Below are 18,219 nucleotides of genomic sequence, written 5' to 3'. Positions count from 1 at the left end.
AAAACAGCAGCTCTGAGAAAGTATTCTGTCATCCTGCAAAGAAATTCAAGCAGAAACTAAACTCACAAGTTGAAAGGATGAAAGAATTGTGCTGTAATATCAAAGAAGTGGTTCTATATTAACATGTAGCTCAGTCTGTTAAGATGTTTTTGATTGAAATAACTTTTGATTTTTGGACATGTTTTGAATGCTGCACATTCAAAGAATGACCGTTTGCAGTTCTTTATAATCCATAAAATGTTTAGAAAATCTGCTGTGCATAATAATTTGGAGCACTGCATTTTGAGTTTTTTGAAAAAAATACTGTTCTCATGGGGAGCTTTGCTCAGTAAAATTTGATTTATGCAGTTCATGACTTAAAAATTATACTGACCATCATTTGCATTGACCATATAAATCTGAAAAACATATCACTTGCATAATAATTTGGAACACAGTGTAGCATTTCCAAACCAACAGAGGAGAGAAAAAGTCTATAAAATAGGATTTTCAATCTCTTATCAACTTGAATCTTTGCGAGCCTCCTTAGACAAAATAATCTTTGCCGGCCCTTTTTTGTAGGTTATCTGAATAACAGGTACATTTTTACTTATTATCCAAAATTGTCCCAAGATATTTGTAGTTTTCTACTGTCTTCACTTTAATTGCTGTTTGATTTGTGTTATGGGGAATCTGTCTAAAATCAATGCACATGTTCTTTGTTTTCTGTACATTTAATGAAAGAAAAGCTTTATCACACCAGTCAACAAATTCATTGACCACATGTTCATCATCATATAGAAGGCGAACTATCACTGAGTCATCTGCAAATTTTAATATTTAACTATAATTTATTATATTTAACTATAATATAGTAACATATAGAATAAAAAGTTTTACAACTGAAAATGTATACTTATATATATACATATACATTTTCAGTTGTAAAACTTTTTACCCTATATGTCTAGTTATTGTACATCTATTTATTAATTGCTTAGGACAATTTTAGTTAGACTGTGCCTTTTATTCTTACTCAATGTTAGTAACGCCCTGTCTTGTATCACTGTGGGATGGTGAGAAACGTCATTTCGATTCCCTTGTATGTCTGGACATGTAAGAGGAATTGACAATAAAGCTGATTGATTGATTGATAATTGATAAGGAAAACACACCAATAAAAAAAACTCCCACTTTTCAGCTGTGTAAAAATTTGTATATTTATCAAAACTGCAGTGGAAACACTTATTGCATCACACAAGTCATGTGATCAATGACTGGAAGTTACTGGTGGTGGAAACAACAATAAAGGAAGACAGGAAGTGGTAGGATGATGGTGGCACAGTGTTTTTTTAATGATTTATCACTCTAAACTTATTCACATGTGACTTTAAATGTGTTTCTTTTTTTAATGGAAACATCTGAGTTGTGAAATTGTGTTTTTTGACATCAGCACAAAGTTTGTAATAGAGCTACTGCTGGAGACCCTCTGCTGGTCAGTTAGTGACAAAATATGTAGTGGTCTGAAATGTTTCAATCATGAAACAGTCAGGAAATGAATGAACAGGTGAACTGTCTTAGAAATTTGCATTGTGATCCACATCCATACAATTCCAGACTGTTTCCATCATTGGCTGGTTTGTGATGAAGATTCAGATTTATTTTTCAGGTTGTTCGGTAAAGCAAAAATTGTTTTGCTTTACCATGCTTTACAAAGTATTTAGTTTTCTTGGGTAATATTCATTCTTAAGCCTACTTGGTTCTCCTTTCATTTCAGACCAAACATTTCAGGCCAAGAATCAGAAAGCTGCCGTGATTTGGTAAACCAGATACAAACAAGAAACCTTTCTGAGATTTATAAAGAATGTAACTTGCTTGATTTGAGAAAATTAACATTGTCTTGGTGGTGAGGGAATTTTTTTTATTGACAATACATTTATAACAATGAAAATGAAAATAATAATTTCCTTTTTTAATTGACTAAAAACATACTTTTTCAAGTGTACAGGTTCACAGCTTTCTCTAAGATCTAAAAAATATCCTCCAAATTATGATTTTATTAATATTATTATGTCGTCATACCAAGGAAATTTGGAACTTTGCCTAAATGTGTGATGATGGTTGTTGGGTATTTGTTTTACATTTATTTCAAATAGAGAAAAAAAACAGAAGGTTATTTGCATACGGTGAAATACAGCTTTTAATTAAACAACATACAATTCATATCCAAACAAATTGTAAAAATGACTTCTTAATCTCTTTTAAAATTGATTTGATATTCAGGCCACAATGACTGTTTTCCTTAAGTTAATTTCCAGTTTATAAAATAGCTGTGAGTACAGTGAGGCTTTAGAGCTTCAACTGAAAAACTGAAATCCATAAAGAAGCAGCAGCTACTGAAGCGATTGGCACATGATTCAATAATCTATGGCTTTTGGTGCACCAACCCCTGTTCTCTAAGTTGTTGGTTTTATGAATAATACAGCGACAGATGTGGAAATAACGGATGAGGTTGTGAGCTCAGGATTCTGTTTGATACCTTCACCCACTGTTCGTTTTTCTTTCTGGAGAAAAAGAGACACTTGTCATGTCAGATCAGAGGCCCAAAGGAGACAGTCGGACAGTCTTGAGGGCTCCGGGATGAGAGGTGCATAAGACGGAAGGAAAAGAGACAAGGAAGTTAAAAAAGGGATGGAGGCAGAGAGAGAAACACATCTATTCAGACAAGGATGTGGGGAAACGCAGAAGCTGAAAGACGCGCCAAAGGCAAAGAGTTGAGGTGCAATCTGTCGGGCTAAGTGAGAGAAGAAGAAGATGTGGTTTGGAGGCGGTTGGAAAGAGAGAACTGTGGGAAAAACAGTGGAAGAATAGGAGTCGTAATAAGGAAAGTTTTTCAGCTCTTTAGGTGCCATCTGCTTATCAAACACTAGCAAACACCCAACCTATTAACTATTAATACACTCCTTCACTATCATCCTTTCCCTTTCATTTTTATTCATCCCTCTCTCCCTCAGGGTGCCTCTTCTTCTACCACTCTTTTCTGTCTTCCTTTCTCTATCAAAGAACCCAAAAGCAAGCCAGATTAACTATTTAATCCCTTGTCATTATCTTTCTGACCACAAAGCAGTTTGCCATTCACACACACATTTTCTCACATAAAGTCAGATTTGACACCCAGAAATTTTTCTCAGTCATCTTTTCCATCACTTTCTCTTGTCTCATCCCTCTAAGCCAGATATCTGCAGCTTATTAAACTGAGAAGCATGTGTTGTAAAAGATTAATATATTGGTTTCCCATGCAAATTTAAATCACTCTGCTCTCCCTCAGCTAAGAGCTGTGGCAAACGCTGAGAGAGTTTGATGTTCACATGGCCTGGGGCCCAATCAAATGTCACATTTTGCTTCTTGTCCTCCTCGTCTATCCTTGTGCTTGATTTGCTCACCCTGAAGTCTCAGATTCCTCACTCTTCCTTCTTCACTCAGTAGCTGCTTGCCATATTTTTCCTCCTTTCCTTTCTTCTTCTCTTCCTTCTTGCTGCTTCTTAGTTTTATTCTCCATGGACACAATGAAGAACAGCTCACCAGCAACATAAACTTAGAAGAGGTTCACTTTAAAAAGAAACCTTTTGAAGAGAGTCTTGTATTTTGAGAAGTCATGCATCTTTGCTCCATTTCTGATGTAATATTTGTAATAAATTTCTTTCATGTCATGAAGTGATACATTTTCTGATTGCTACAGTCACAGATCTTAACAGACCTTTTGTCTTTTTTTCCAAACTCATCTCTTGATTCACATCAACATTTTCAGTCTTACTTTGACTAAATCACATGGTTTTACTTCAAATATTGCTTCAACCTGTGAACAATTCTGAACCATAAACCATAAAAACTTGGTGTGTATGAGTGCCAAAATTAAGACTATCTAGCAGTGGCTACTAGATAGCCACTGCATTTCCGCTTTGGGAAATGAGAAGAATGCTAACGCAAATGGTCACGTGTTTAATTGCTTTTTTCCTCTGCCAATCATTAGCATATATAGGCCAGCATTAGCATTAGCTAAGCTGGTAATTAGCATGCCCATGCTAGTCCCCCATGACTTTCTTCTTTAAGGAAACTTTATCAGGGAAACTGGTTGGCATATAATACCTGGAAGTGCCATGCATTATATCCATTGACAGCTTAATGTAATCTAATGTGACACCAAGCATAAATATGATGCATAATTCTAAACATACTGTATAATATAAACGTGATATATAATATGGAGTTGAAGTTAGCGTCCAGTTGAGGTTTCTGATTTGACAAATGGCTTCGGGCGATTCTGCAGATTCTGCATGATAATGTCATAATGGATGACATTTTATAATTTGATGGAGGACATTTTATAATTTTACTTTTAGTCATTAATTCTTTTTTTAAAGTTTTTTTGAGACTAATGGTTCATATTGAACAGCAAACTGAATTGAATCATAACACCATAGAAGGAACAGAGGACATTGTGTGTTTCCTCAATAATTGTAAAGTTCTTGCTTTTTTTTTTTTTTTTTGCTTTTTAACACAATGTTTTTCTTCTTTATTCTCTCACTTCCTTGTCTGTGCAACAAGACAAGGAACCCTCTTTGAACCTTTTCTCTCTTCATCTATTTGCTCATCTGTTCTGAGTTTTCTCTCTTTCTGACTCAGCCTCTTCCACCTTGTTTTCTTACTCATTTCCACTTCCTTTCTTGTGTTTACTCCCTCCTTCCTCTCCCTTTGTGCAGATTGTTTCTACTGGAGTCTGGCTGACTTTGTTCCTTTCAGGTTTCCTCCTGTTATCCTCTTGCTGATGTGCTACTTCTCATTTTGTTTTGGTTTTCTAACCATCTCATTTTACGTTCTCTGTGGCTTTAACATCACCAACATGACTACAACTTTCCTGTAATCGTTTTTGTTCCATATATGTTTTACATTTTCAGTCAAGAGGACCCAAATGCATTATTTACATTTATTTCTGTCTCACAGATGGTAATCTTAGATTCAGATATTTGCACTTTTGCATCAGATATTCTTGCAATGATTAATGCCAAAAGAGATTAATATTTATTTCCTTTTTACAGTGATAGTGATCCTGATTGTAATGAGGAAACATTACCAGAAGGATTCTTTGGCCAGTATGAAGAACAGCGGTGAAATCCATGAGCAGCTGGTCACATATGATGAGGAAGGAGGAGGAGAGATGGACACAAATGGGTATGTAGACAAAAAATATACATATATATTTCATATAAACTTGAGGAAGACATTTTATCCTTTGCAGTTCTCTCCATGAAAATTAAGATCATTTCTGTTCTTTTTCTTGCAATTTTTTTTCTTTATCCATGTAAGGTTGTGACTTCTGGTGAATTTCTCTTTTGTGCTTCATTTCCTCTAAGGGGAAATAAAAACATCAGCTCTATAAACGCAAGTATTTTCTGAAGTTACAAGAAGGTTAGCTGACCATAGCACAGTCTGATCTGAAAAATTCAAGAACGTTTTGATGATTTGTAAAGTTTTACCCATCCAGATCCAGAAAGCACTTTGAAAACAAAATATTTAGAAATAGCACAGCAGAAAAGGAAGATATGTTTACAAAGTTATTTTTTAATGATTTCAAATACCATTGAAAAGTTATTTTATTCAAGTCAATTCAAGTCAAAAAGTGACACTCACCTGTTTGTGGTTCAGTCAGGGATGAAACTAGTTTTACATTCTTGCTGGTACTATTAGGAAAATCGTCCGTGGCTCATTGTGAGAACCAAATAAAATCATAAGATTTTACTCTACTGTAGGCTACTTGTATGGATATCACCTAACGTAGAAGCACTTCACAATATGGAAATAATATAGATTTTAGTTCTGCCACACCGGGTGGAAAGTAATAAGTTACAATTGCTGGGATTACAATTTGTCTAATTTGTCCTGTAAATTGTTTGCAAAACCTGAACTTTTACTTTTTTATTTGTTTTGAATAAAGTTACTCTGTTACAATTGAAATCATATTCATTAATGAATAGAGATAAAACATAGTACAAAACCAGAAACAACCTCAATGGGAAGACAGAAGAGTAAAACCTGTCAAGTTAACTTCTGAGGAAAAAAAAACATCTTGCTGAATTTAATGCATCAGTTGAACAGTAATAGGCAGCAGTTTTATCATACATTGTAAACTTGAATAATATTTTACAACAAATGGAAATGTCAATTTTATCAGGTACTTGTATACAATATTTTGTATTGATTAAAACTGAAAACAGAAAATCAGATGGTTAGTTGTTAGTTGTATCTGAAAGACAGCTTTATTGCAGCCGTTTTCTGCACCGGTCTTGAATTTCGCACAAGATCAGCTTACTTTCACCCCCGGGTTAAGTATTTGTAGAATTTTTACTGAACAAATTTTTACAGACCGACGCCCAATGCTAATTAACAACAGCCAATCCAAAAGCGGTGTTCCTTTGTCTTGCTGCTGATTGGCTGAATCTCCAAAGAGTGGCCATGAGGAAGACTGAACCATGAAACCAGGTAGATGTGAGCATTTTTAGCAAACACAAAATGTACATTAATACGATTTAATACGCATTGTGGAAACAGAAGCTAACAGCTGCAGAGTTCAGCCTTTTGCAGTTGCTTCAGTTCCCACAAATACAAATACTGTTTTATATAAAAATCTCTTCATGTGCTTCATTTTTTGAAGTAAATTAAGTTTTTTCTTTCACTCAGAAATGTTGAGGTGAGGCCAACAAATTTACAACAAATGGAGTGTAACAGCATCGCCATAACACACCACTTGATGAATATATCAGAAAAACTTCATATGAAATTTGTTTGGGTTTATTAAAAATGTAGCAGACACAGAAATGGAGAAAGGGACAACAGCGAAGAAAAAGGTTAAAGGTGAAAAAGGAATCAGGCTAGAAGTCTGTTTCTAAACCTGCCGAAAGAAAAAACGCAAAGCAGAGAAACCACAACAAAAATCAGCATTCACATTTATAAGATTGACAATTCTGGCATCACTGAAAAGTTCACAGGACAGGCAGTACAAGGCTTAGTGGCAACTGCAGCTAAACTAAGAGTTTATCTGACAAACACCTGAATCAAAACGCCACTGTGTGTGTTTAATAAATTAACATTTTTTCAAAGTCTTCTAATTTCCTAGGAGTTATATTTCTCATAGACCTGGGATCTGTTTACATGCTGACCAGTTATTAACCCTTAAGCTCAGTCAATGAAGTTGTCTGTATTTTGTTCCAGCTACGACGTTTCAATTCTCACCTCGGCGTGTAATGACAGCTCCCTGCTCCGCCACCCCGACCGCCGCTCCTACCCCTCCATGTACGCCATGGTTCAGAAACCCCACCACCTCTCTCAGCCCACAGCCTGCAAAGGCGACATGGCAGCCATGATCGATATGAAGAAAGACGAGGCCGACCACGACCGAGACGGATTCCCATACGACACTCTACACATCTATGGCTACGAGGGACCAGAGTCTCTGGCAGGAAGCCTCAGCTCTCTGGACAGTTCCTCCTCAGGATCAAACTTGGATTACGACTTCCTCAATGACTGGGGGCCGAGGTTCAAGGCACTGGCTGAGCTGTACGGCGTGGACGGTGCAGACTACTACCATCAGTACTGAGAGCAAACGTGCCTCACAGGTTCACATCTTGTGTGTCGGTAGTTAAAAATAGCCATAGAAATAGGACAGACAGAAGCAGGAAACAGAAAACATCCCCAACACACTTCAAACACAATTTTGTTTTTACTCTGTTATCATGTGTGATTCAGCAATCCATTTCTGTTTGTGTCCCTTACCTATTCACTCATAATCACTAAGCAACCTGCATCAACATCCAGGAGGTTCCAACTTGATGAACGAAGGTGGCGTGGGTCAGGATTTTATTTTATGCTCTAAAAAGCTGGAAAAATGACTCACCAAAATAAGACTTTCTTTGGTTTCTCACTGTAGGGCAGAGAGGCAGTAGGGATGGTGTGATATAAAATTATTGGTGTTTTAAAACTTGAACTTTTCTAGTTGTTTGTACACCTTGTAAACCTAATCAGAACTGATCTGGGATCATGGATTTGTTAGTGTTAGTCATGTTTTTTGAATATGGTTTTACTCCAATATGAAGCAACATTTTTGATTACACACAAAGTGTTGCTGATGAACCCCTTTTCCTTCACCCATTCAAACTTTTGAACAAGTTTTCTAAATGTGAACACATTCATAAACTCTTGGACTTGATGTGATTTTATATGAAGGATGAAACCGTAAAGACTTCCCAATATTTCCAACATGGACTCTTATTTAAGAGAGGAAGTCTTATTATTGGTTTCAGTCCTACTTGGAATGTAACACACTCCAAGTGAAAGCAAGTGGGTTTGCACAGTGATATTTAATGTCTTCATGGAGCAAGTAAGTAATTTTTCTTCTTTTTCGTTCACCATTGGGTGTCTGAGCAGCAGTCATGCTTAAGTCTTAAAATGAGTTAAATTTAGCACATATGTAGATTTCTATTGGTTAAAATCTGAACAGAAATCCAATTTGGTTATCAAGGTGTTGTGTCCCTTCATGGGCCAGACGTCCTCTGTGCTGAGAGAGAGCAAAACTAGACAACAGAAAGACGGAAAGGAAATGGCTCTACTGCTGCTCTGACAGAATTACAGCTTGTTCCTGGCTTTTATTTGACAGAACTCATCATCACAGTTATTGTTGTGATGAAAGCTGTGTCCTCAGAGGCAGAGTCAAACAAATCTAAATGACTCGGATCAGGAAGCAGAGAGCAGCAGCAGTAGCTTGTTGAGCTGCAGCGATGTGCCTGATGTGCTTTGATAACTTTAACCTCTCAGCCTCTTTGGCTTCTGTCAGCTCATTGAACCTCCAACTTAAAATCAAAGTTTTCTTTGGCTGATTATTGATCTGTGGCTCAGATTTGTTTTTAACAACATCATTCAAAATATTTGACTTCCTGAAATGAGTCAGTGGTTCATGTGAAAGACAGTGTCGTCTCACCGTGTGTGAGAGCAGTCATTGTAGAACAGAATTTTAATCTTATTTTTACAAATGCACCATATATATCAGCAATAATATCTGTATTGGACAATATGTGTCATTTTTTAGCATATCAGTATCGGTCCGTTAAATACACATTTTCATATAGGTTCATCCTTAAAAACCTTTTAATCAAATTATTACAAATTTGCAATTTGAGCCATAGACAACAACCTGCTAAGTCACCATGTTAAGCTAGCTGTTTTTGCTAGATTAGCAACAACAGCTGTGTACATTTGTATTCACCTGACAATCTCCTAACTTTTCCTTAAAGATTTGACAGAAGCTGCCATTATTTCCAAATACTCCATGATTCCTGACAGACTGAAGGTTTGAACCCGAGCAGCCCTGTTTAGCCTTCCTGTTATCTCCTGAAAAGGTCTGTCTCTCGGTTTGTAAACACGTCATGATATAGTGGCTACTTGTTTTCAACATGCTGCATACAAAGCTTCTGCTTAATTAGATTCTTACAACTCTGGTGTGCTTTAATTTGATTTTGAAATACTTTGATACTGCAAGCTAGCTTCTAGGTGTCTTCATTCAGTAATAGAATCCACACCAAAGAGTTTTGGCCTTAATGTGACTTGGCAGTGTGTTCATCCTGTTTTTGACTTTCTGCCTGGTGAGTTACTGATCACAGCCAAACAAACTGAAATTTGTCAAATTTTTTGTCTCAAGTCAATTTTTTTGCTGGAACTTTTGATGATTTTTAGTGCAGATATGGAAAATAATGAGGTCTTTGTAGTGTTCAAAATGCAGTTTTAAGAATCTTGAAGGCTTTGCTGAGACTCATAGCTATCGATGCTGAATTCCTCCTGCTCATATTATTGCCACTTATTTTTTCCACACCTTGCAGATACACTTTAATGAAAATATGATTCAGCCACTTTGCTAAAAACTTCAACAGAGTGACAGATAATCAATAGATAAATGAGACCAAAGCAGCTCTTTGATCTCTCATAACAGTTTATATGGAGAATGAAAACGGAACGTAAAGTCACATTTGTATTTTTGTGTTAAGTTTCATGCTGAGATACAAATCAAATTTACAAATCAAAGTGTCGACTAATCCAATCCTGTTTGGACCTCACACATTACATTTACAGTATATATTTCCATCTGAATAACTGGTAGCAACAAATCATTCAAAATGTCTCTTTCTTTTCTTTGGGACATTTTGAATGACCGTCCTCTGCTGGGTTTCTGGCTCCTGGGTAACTGAAGTAATCAGGAGTACTCCCCCACAGACTTCCTGACCTTTAACCCTGGCCTGTGGAGCAACTGGTTGAGAGCCTGACTATTACTCATTACCATTTAAATAATAACAGGCTGGTCATAAATGATAGCTTCTGCCATTAAAAACTCATTCATAACCAGCCAGAAAGCGAAAAGGTCACTAACTGCGTGCAGTAATGATGTCACGCCGTTTTTCTGAAAATCCACTTTGTGCGCTACTGACGGCTCCATTGTTTAGAAATGTATTTTTTCTCTCCAGCTGTACTTTATTTGCTCTGCTGTTTATTCTATTTTTCTTGGCCTGCAGTGCTTCTTTAAAAGCTGGACCTGCTGGGAATGTCACAGGATAAACGTGGGAACAATAGCTGGAAGCTGACTCTCTGGTTATTCACTTTTATATTTACAATGAGAGAAGAATGTTTCTCAACCCTGCCGTATCTACGCCCCCCTCCCCTCCTCCCTTTTTTGTGTCCTTTAATCAGTTAAAGCAAACAGCGGACCAAGCTTCCTGTACATCTGGGGACTGGCCCCGCCCCTTCCTGTCTGCATTATCTCTCGTATTGTGCTGACTTCCTGTTAAGAGGAGGTGGGAAGCGTCTTGGAGGGGAAGAGGGAGCAATTTGAGTAGAAACACAGGATGAGGGCAAGGAACGGGGTTAGATCGGAATAAGGAGGGACAAGGGGAGAGGAGAAACGATAAAGAACAAAATGTCTGATGAAATATTGGGGCATAACACAGAAAACATGAGAAAAACCTTTATGAAGCAATACATTTATTTTCAGAAATCTAAATTTCAGATGAATCTTAAAAATAATGAGAAATTATCATGAAATATACATAAAAATGTAAACAGTTTTAGGTCATAAAAACAAAAGAATCAAAGTTGGGATGGGAAGAAAACACTGGACTAGAGCTTTTTTTAAAAGGTTTTATTGGCTCTAGCCTTTATTTGATAGTGAATTGAAGGAAAGTAGGTAATGAGAGAAGGGGAGACATGCGGCAAAGGTCACCAGGCCAGGAATGGAACCCGCGTCGAGGAGCAAGGCCTTCTTATGTGGGTTGGAGGTCTTAGTCTCCAACGAAGGCCCAATTAAGGAGTGCTCTGGTGCTACGCGTTGCTATAGCACCCCTGGGCTGGAGCTTTAAAATCCCTACAATTTATCAGTGTTATTTTGACATATTTTAGAACTCACTATGCCCTTTAATCTATCATGTATTGTCATCATTTATGTATTTACATTTGTTTTTGAAAAAAGTGTGTATAAAAAATAGAAAAGGATCTGCACACAAGTTCAGTATGCTTTTTTCATCAACAAATGTTTGCTGCACAGTTTTCATGCAGAAAATGTAAAGATGTCTTTGAAAGATGAAGATGAGATATTGAATGCACCTTTTGTTTTATAGATGTGATTTGTGTGTTAGTGTATGCATTCGGTTTGAGTGGTTGTCATTTCACAAACCACAGAGATTTGTAAATGCACTCACAAATTTAGAAAGGTTTATATTTTCTATAAAAATCTTAAGAGAAATGATGGAATTTTAAATATGTCATGGCAAAAGCAGTTAACATCTCAATAATGTTAGTATAAAACCTAATTAGTTGGTCTTGGAGGAAGCTAATGGCCAATTGAAGAAGACTGAAGGAGACTACAGTGTGAAAGGTGTCCTAATGCAAACATTATTTTAAAACTTTTAAGCCACTGAAATGAGCATTCGCAGGTTATTGGTAAAAAAAAAGTCACAAGCAGAAAGTGGAGGTTAACAATTTGTGAAAATGGAACATGCGAAACATTTCAAGTCAAAGTGACAACGTAAACAGAGAAGCATTGTAAAAATCTATGGAGTTTACTTGAGCTGCTGTAATTATTATTTTTGATGAATAATTTGTCGTAATAATTAGCGACTTCTGTGTAAATAGCTACCAAATTGAAACATGACTGTGATTAAAGGTTGATAAAATAGCTTTTTCAAAAATCTTAGGGCAGCTTATGCAAATTTGAGTTGTTTAAAGCAATAGAGGCCAACTTTTGTCTTGGTCCGCCTTTAGTTTGACCTTCTGCTTTAATATGACTTTATAGTAAATTAAGATACTAAGACTTATTCCTTCCATATAACCTTTCAACATAAGAGCTCTTCAAAATCTATCCATTAAAAATAGCTAAAAACACTTATAGAATATTAATCGTGTTTCTTTTGTCAATAGAAAAACTCAGCTTGGATTCAGACAATAAAAACAAATGTCTCAGGGTGGGATCCAGGCAAATAAAATCGTTTTACATTTATACCAAAACAAGCAAAACATCTCCAGAATTAATGACACTGGCCTAAAGTGAACTTATTTGAACTTTTTGTGCATTCCTCAAGGAATTTTACTTTGAGAAAATCTATGTAATTGTGCCCAACAGCAGTATTTGCTTTTCTTTGTTATTTCTAAATTTGGCTTTTTTTTTTTTTTTTCTGCCAAAAAAATAAAAAATTCTACAGAAATTGCTTTTGAAGAATGGGTATCCAGCCATAATGATTAGTTTAAATCTCCATTGGATTCATGTACATACACATAGAGTGTCAATCTCATAGAAGCAACAATGATTTTTTTCTTTATGTAAATATGGAGGTTTGTAGGGGAGAACCATGTGCCTTTATTCTTAAAAAAATGTATACATATATTCCACACACACACTTTTTTATGGTTAACACAATGTTTTTTTATGGTATTTCTATGGTGTATAGCAGCTACTTTTTATTACCTGCCATTATTTGTAAGTGTAGCTACAAAATAAATGCCAAAAAAGTCTCGTTTGTAATCTTCTTTTTCTTTCAGTTGAATATTTTTTCATCTGCAACAAAGTATTAGTAGCAAAACTTTTAAATAGCATACCAACACAGTGTGTATATAGAAGGAAAACAATATATGGTTTTTATATTTTAGAAATACAAATCAGAGCATTGTGAGAGAAGGCTAATCTGCTGGCTAAAAAGGCTAATCAATCTGCCACTTTCAAGAAGTCTGAAAGCGCCTCCTGCTGCTGCATGGCCCCCGGGCCATGCAGCAGCAGGAGGCGAACTGGCGAACACACTTGCAGAACGAGGGAGAGGAGAGCAGCACAATGGCATTTTACCTGCTATCATACCTAAATTCACATTTTCTGAAAGATCAGCTGCAGTGCAGGAAGAGAGGACGCCTACCACCAGGAAATCAAAGCAACATGCACCACACTTAGCTATTTGTTGCCGTTTACCGCCAGAACCCACGAGACGCAAGCCACACAGTGGGAGCATGAGGAAGACGTGTCCGACAGGACGCAGAGACTTCTTATATACCACTCCCACTTTACCCAACCAGAACTTCTCACCTGGAAACTATTTGTGGAAACTACAAAATAATAATAAAACAAAACATGCAATGCAAAAAAAGGTAATTAGTAAGTCAAGCCAAAAGAAAAATACATTAGTAATTTCTATAATGCACAATAAATATGAGATGTAAAAAAGATCTCAGGATCTTGTTCACGAATGAGGGAAGAAGGAAGCAGGAGATTGACAGGCAGATTGGCGCAGCGTCTGCCTTCAAACGGGCGCTGTACCAGTCAGTCGTGGTGAAGAGAGAGCTAAACCGAGCCAAAAAGCGAAGCTCTCGATTTACCAGTCGATCTACGTTCCCACCCTCATCTATGGTCATGAGCTTTGGGTCATGACCGAAAGAACGAGATCACGGATACAAGCGGCTGAAATGGGTTTTCTCCGCAGGGTGGCTGGGCTCTCCTTTAGAGTTAGGGTGAGAAACTCAGTCATCCGGGAGGGACCCAGAGTAGAGCCGCTGCTCCTTCACATCGAGAGGAGCCAGTTGAGGTGGCTCAGGCATCTGTTCAGGATGCCTCCTGGACGCCTCTCTGGTGAGGTGTTCCGAGCACGTCCCAAAAGGATCAATAACGTCACACTGGGATCAGGATCTGCGTCAATTTATTCCTATAAGAGACAGTGTGGGACACACTCAACCATGGAGTATGGTACACAGTCAGTCAGATCCCAGTAGCTCATTTAGGCAGCTTCTACCTGGCTGCTACAGCTACGTCACAGAATCTTTCTTTGTGCAACACTAATAACTGTCCTTCCAGAACAATATTCAGTAACCAAAAATAAAAGCAGTATAAAACAGAAATAGCCCTGCTGTAATGCAAAGACAATAACACACATGTCAGTTCAACAGAAAGCTGTTTTGGTTGGTCTGGTTGAGATCAGTTTCTTTCTGTCAAACATTCTGGCTGTAAGAAATCCCCCCAATCTCTTCAACTTAATCAAATGGGACCAAATGGGACCTGGGGAAATCTTGTGTTTTTCTCTAAGTGTAAATGAACCACAGGTTGGTGTTGATCTCTTATCGTCTGGGGAGAGCTTGTGGGTTTCAGGGTCAGTCCTCTTTACATGTGATCGTGTTTGTGAGAGATTTGACTGATTGTACAAGAGGAAAAGGAGGCAAAAAACAACAGTGGGAAGAAGACACACTTTGAGAAGGAAGAGACAAAAGAGACATTTTAGTAAAGACATGTTGAGGACTTGGAAACACAACATGCACAGAAATTAAGATGAGGGGTTTGTGCACAAAATGACTTTAAAATAGCACCAGATTTACATTCAGTTTTATTTTCACTCTGCTGTAACTTTCTAATTCTTCAATGTCAATCTGTTAATGTTTGAAAGTGTGGAAACATAAACCATAAAATTTTTCACTGGAGTCAGAAAATGATTCATGCAACCACTAAACCATTATCTGCACTTCTGAAAACATAGATATGCAGCATCTAGATGTATTCTACATCAAGAGGGTTTGATAATATTTGAATAAAATTCTGTTTCAGGATATGAAGCCTTTTGGTGTGGTGTTATATGAGAAAAATCTAAACTAAAGTGGTTTCACTGCAAAGAAGTAGACATTCATTTACCAGGGTTTGTTTCACCCGCGGACCATATGGAGGAGGTGATTCTATCAACTGGAAACCAGGAACAAAGAGGTCACACACTGAGGAAACTGAAGCACACAGTGCAATCTGCTTTACCAGGTTCACCAATGGACAGACACAGGTTACAGTCTTCACAATCCAGTCAGGAAAACCTGTCCAGGTCAATAACAATGCTGTCTCATTGTTAGTAACAATGAGACGGCATAACCGGTCCAGAATCCATGAGGCAATAATCATGTTCAGGTACAAGAATAGAGTTCAGACCTAGAATCAGAATTACTAACAGGACAGACAGGAAGCAGGCAGGAGGAATAAAACAGGTCAGGGTTAGAAATAAGAAAACTATGATGCCAATTTCCCACAACCACATACTAGATTCATTCTGCTAGTTTAGATCTTGTGAAACTGGAGCTATTGTTCACTATGGTGTACAGGAGTCTTATGATAACGAGAAACCAGTGAGATGATTAGAGCTTGGTAACACGGTGACTTATCCTCTATGCATATTATACACACTGTGTTCATAAAGTCATTATCAGCATTAATAATCAATTCATTCTAAAGGTGCCAAGAAAATGTCCTCCCACCATGACACCCCCACCACAAGAATAACTGATTCAAGGCAGAATAAAGCATGTTGCTCACACCAAATTCTGGCTCTACTATATGAATGTTGCTATTAAATGAAGACCAGCCAATCTGTGTGAATCAAGCCTTTAGTTTTGTGTCCTCAGTTCTTTTGATTATCTTGACCCTCAAGTGTCCTTTGCATTGACACTGTCCAAAACAGCTATGTGAGGCAGAAAGATTCTCTTACTGTGCAAATTCAGAGTCATCAGTTATTCAGGTGAGGAGGAAAGCTGGGAAACGGGACAGATGTCATCAAGAAGGAGGGAAAGATGGTGAATCAGCGGAGAGGACTGCAGCAGGACAGTGTGACAGGCTCCATCACACTGTGGTTTCCCTAAATGTGATTACATGGAGAATATGAGAGGATAATCCTCTGAAGCTGGATCAAAGCAAGTCTAAACTCAATGTGGGTTTCTGTTTGCACAAACAGAAAAAGTTCATATCTGCAATTTTTTACATGAGAGCAGCATGCAATCCTGTCAGGATATAGCATGTATATGGAGATTTGACTACATGAATAGATAAGGTTAGCTGGAAGCTGCCACTTCCTGTGTCCACTACAGCTGTGGCTAAAGCTGCTTTGTTGAATGGACCTCATACATTATTTTGCATGCAAGAATTCAGCATGCAGAAAGTGATTTTAAAATTGTATCAATTTTAAGTTCTGCTAAATTGCCTATGTAAAAATGATATCCAAATTACTACAAAAATCTGGCAACTGTCCCTTGAATCCAGTCAGTGTCTGAAGCAACGTCAACCTTTCAGCTTTGAATCACTGAACCCAGCAGATGTAGCTCAACCAAAATAAACCCAGAGGGTAAAACAGGCAGATGCTATCAAAGAGAGGAAAGGAATCTGTTATCATTTCAAGCCCAACAGCCCTTTGGTCATTCATTACAGATGATGGTTGAGCACCAAAAGCAATGTTCAAACCCTAAAAAAATGATCCCCAAAGTAATCTCAGGAGTTCAAATGACTGCAGGAAAATGTGTGGAAAATTAGCCACAAATCCCTTTGCTGCTTAGTGTGAAGCTGCAGCATTAGAAGTGGAGCTAGTGATGCATCCAGAACGGTGTCAGTGTAAAGCTATTTATGGGAAACTTGGCAGGTAAATATGGAAAAGGAATAAAACGGCCATGTGGAATGCTCTAATAAAGCTCATTCCAACTATTCAGCAAAGCTTGTTAGCAGATCTTGGTATATTGTTCTATAAAAGCTAATTCCAACATTTTAAAATCTGTAAACATCTATAAAACAGTATACTATCCAAAATAGCATAGTATTTTGGATTATTTAGTATATTTAGAATAAATTCAATTATAATCAGATTTTAAGATATTTTTCGATGAAATGGTTTTGTATGCATAATAATTAGAAAAAAATAATAGTTTTCTTACCAATGTTAGAAATTATAAATTAGAATCAGCAGCAACTGCAGATAAAATGTGTTGCTCCTGGTTAATAACTGTTAAATAGCTCTGATTGATTCACCTAGTGAAAGCTGGAATCAAAATTAAATTCCTCATTCTCTAACACAGAAACTTCATTAAGCCTGAGAACAGCTACTGTATAGAAAATGTTGCTTTGTAGAGAATGTTTGGCAATGGCAGAAGGTCCTACACAGAGTTGAACTCATATCTCTGGAATCAAAGGCCAGAGTGGTGACCATTACACCACAGGAGACTCTATGTATCATCCTGTGATAAACTTGACCCCTTGGGTTTAGGGCTGGGGGGTTGTCTGGCTTGGAACCAGAGACCTTTTATATGTTAAGGAAACATGACAACCACAACATCACAGAGTCTGATCTTCTGTTGCCTGTTCTTGGCAGAGGCTACAAAACTTGTAATCTCCTGTATGAAATGAGGCAGGAGTAGAGGCTTGACAGTTTGTGCATCTTCAGTGCTACCTACAGCCCTTCAGTAAAATTAGCATGTTTGCTAGAACTATGAATGAAAAGTTAAGTTCGAGGCATTTAAGATGGTAGCTGTTAATCCTGTTCTGATTCGTTGTTAGCTTGATCTCTTTTGAAACAAAATTCTGTTTCTCTCTACAGCGATCATTCTTACTGCTGTCCAGCTCAAATCTGCAGGCATGGTGTCAGAGCCCAACCTGACCACATCAATTAACTTTAATTAAAGGCCTGAGCCTGGAATAAACCCAACGTACTGTATTACTTTAATTAAGCCTTTACTGGTTTCGTTTTTGTACCATAATTTGAAAAACCAGTGTAACTTCTTCTGCTTTTAACTTTTATTTAATGTCTTCCAGTTCCATCTTGTCACTTGCTGTAATTGCAAGACAGTTGCAAATTCCCTAGGATGTGTGATTGATAGGAGAGGAGCAGA

The 18,219-nt window shown here is 37.3% G+C and overlaps 1 protein-coding gene across 1 annotated transcript in view; it reads left to right on the top strand.

Annotated features, from left to right (window-relative positions):
* cdh5 (cadherin 5) overlaps window positions 1-13,076 on the top strand; it is a 51,876-nt gene extending 38,800 nt beyond the window's left edge. The window contains exons 14-15 of the mRNA XM_044136197.1: window positions 5,076-5,208; window positions 7,246-13,076. Of these exons, the coding sequence (XP_043992132.1) occupies window positions 5,076-5,208; window positions 7,246-7,630 (518 nt within the window). The 3' untranslated portion in view covers window positions 7,631-13,076. The remainder of the gene's footprint in view (window positions 1-5,075; window positions 5,209-7,245) is intronic.
* The last annotated feature ends 5,143 nt before the right edge of the window (window positions 13,077-18,219 follow it).

The sequence above is a fragment of the Gambusia affinis genome, linkage group LG13 (assembly GCF_019740435.1).
Source record: "Gambusia affinis linkage group LG13, SWU_Gaff_1.0, whole genome shotgun sequence".
NCBI classification, from domain to species: Eukaryota; Metazoa; Chordata; class Actinopteri; order Cyprinodontiformes; family Poeciliidae; genus Gambusia; species Gambusia affinis.
The sequence above is the reverse complement of the archived record's forward strand: the minus strand, read 5'-3'. Positions and strand labels throughout refer to the sequence as shown.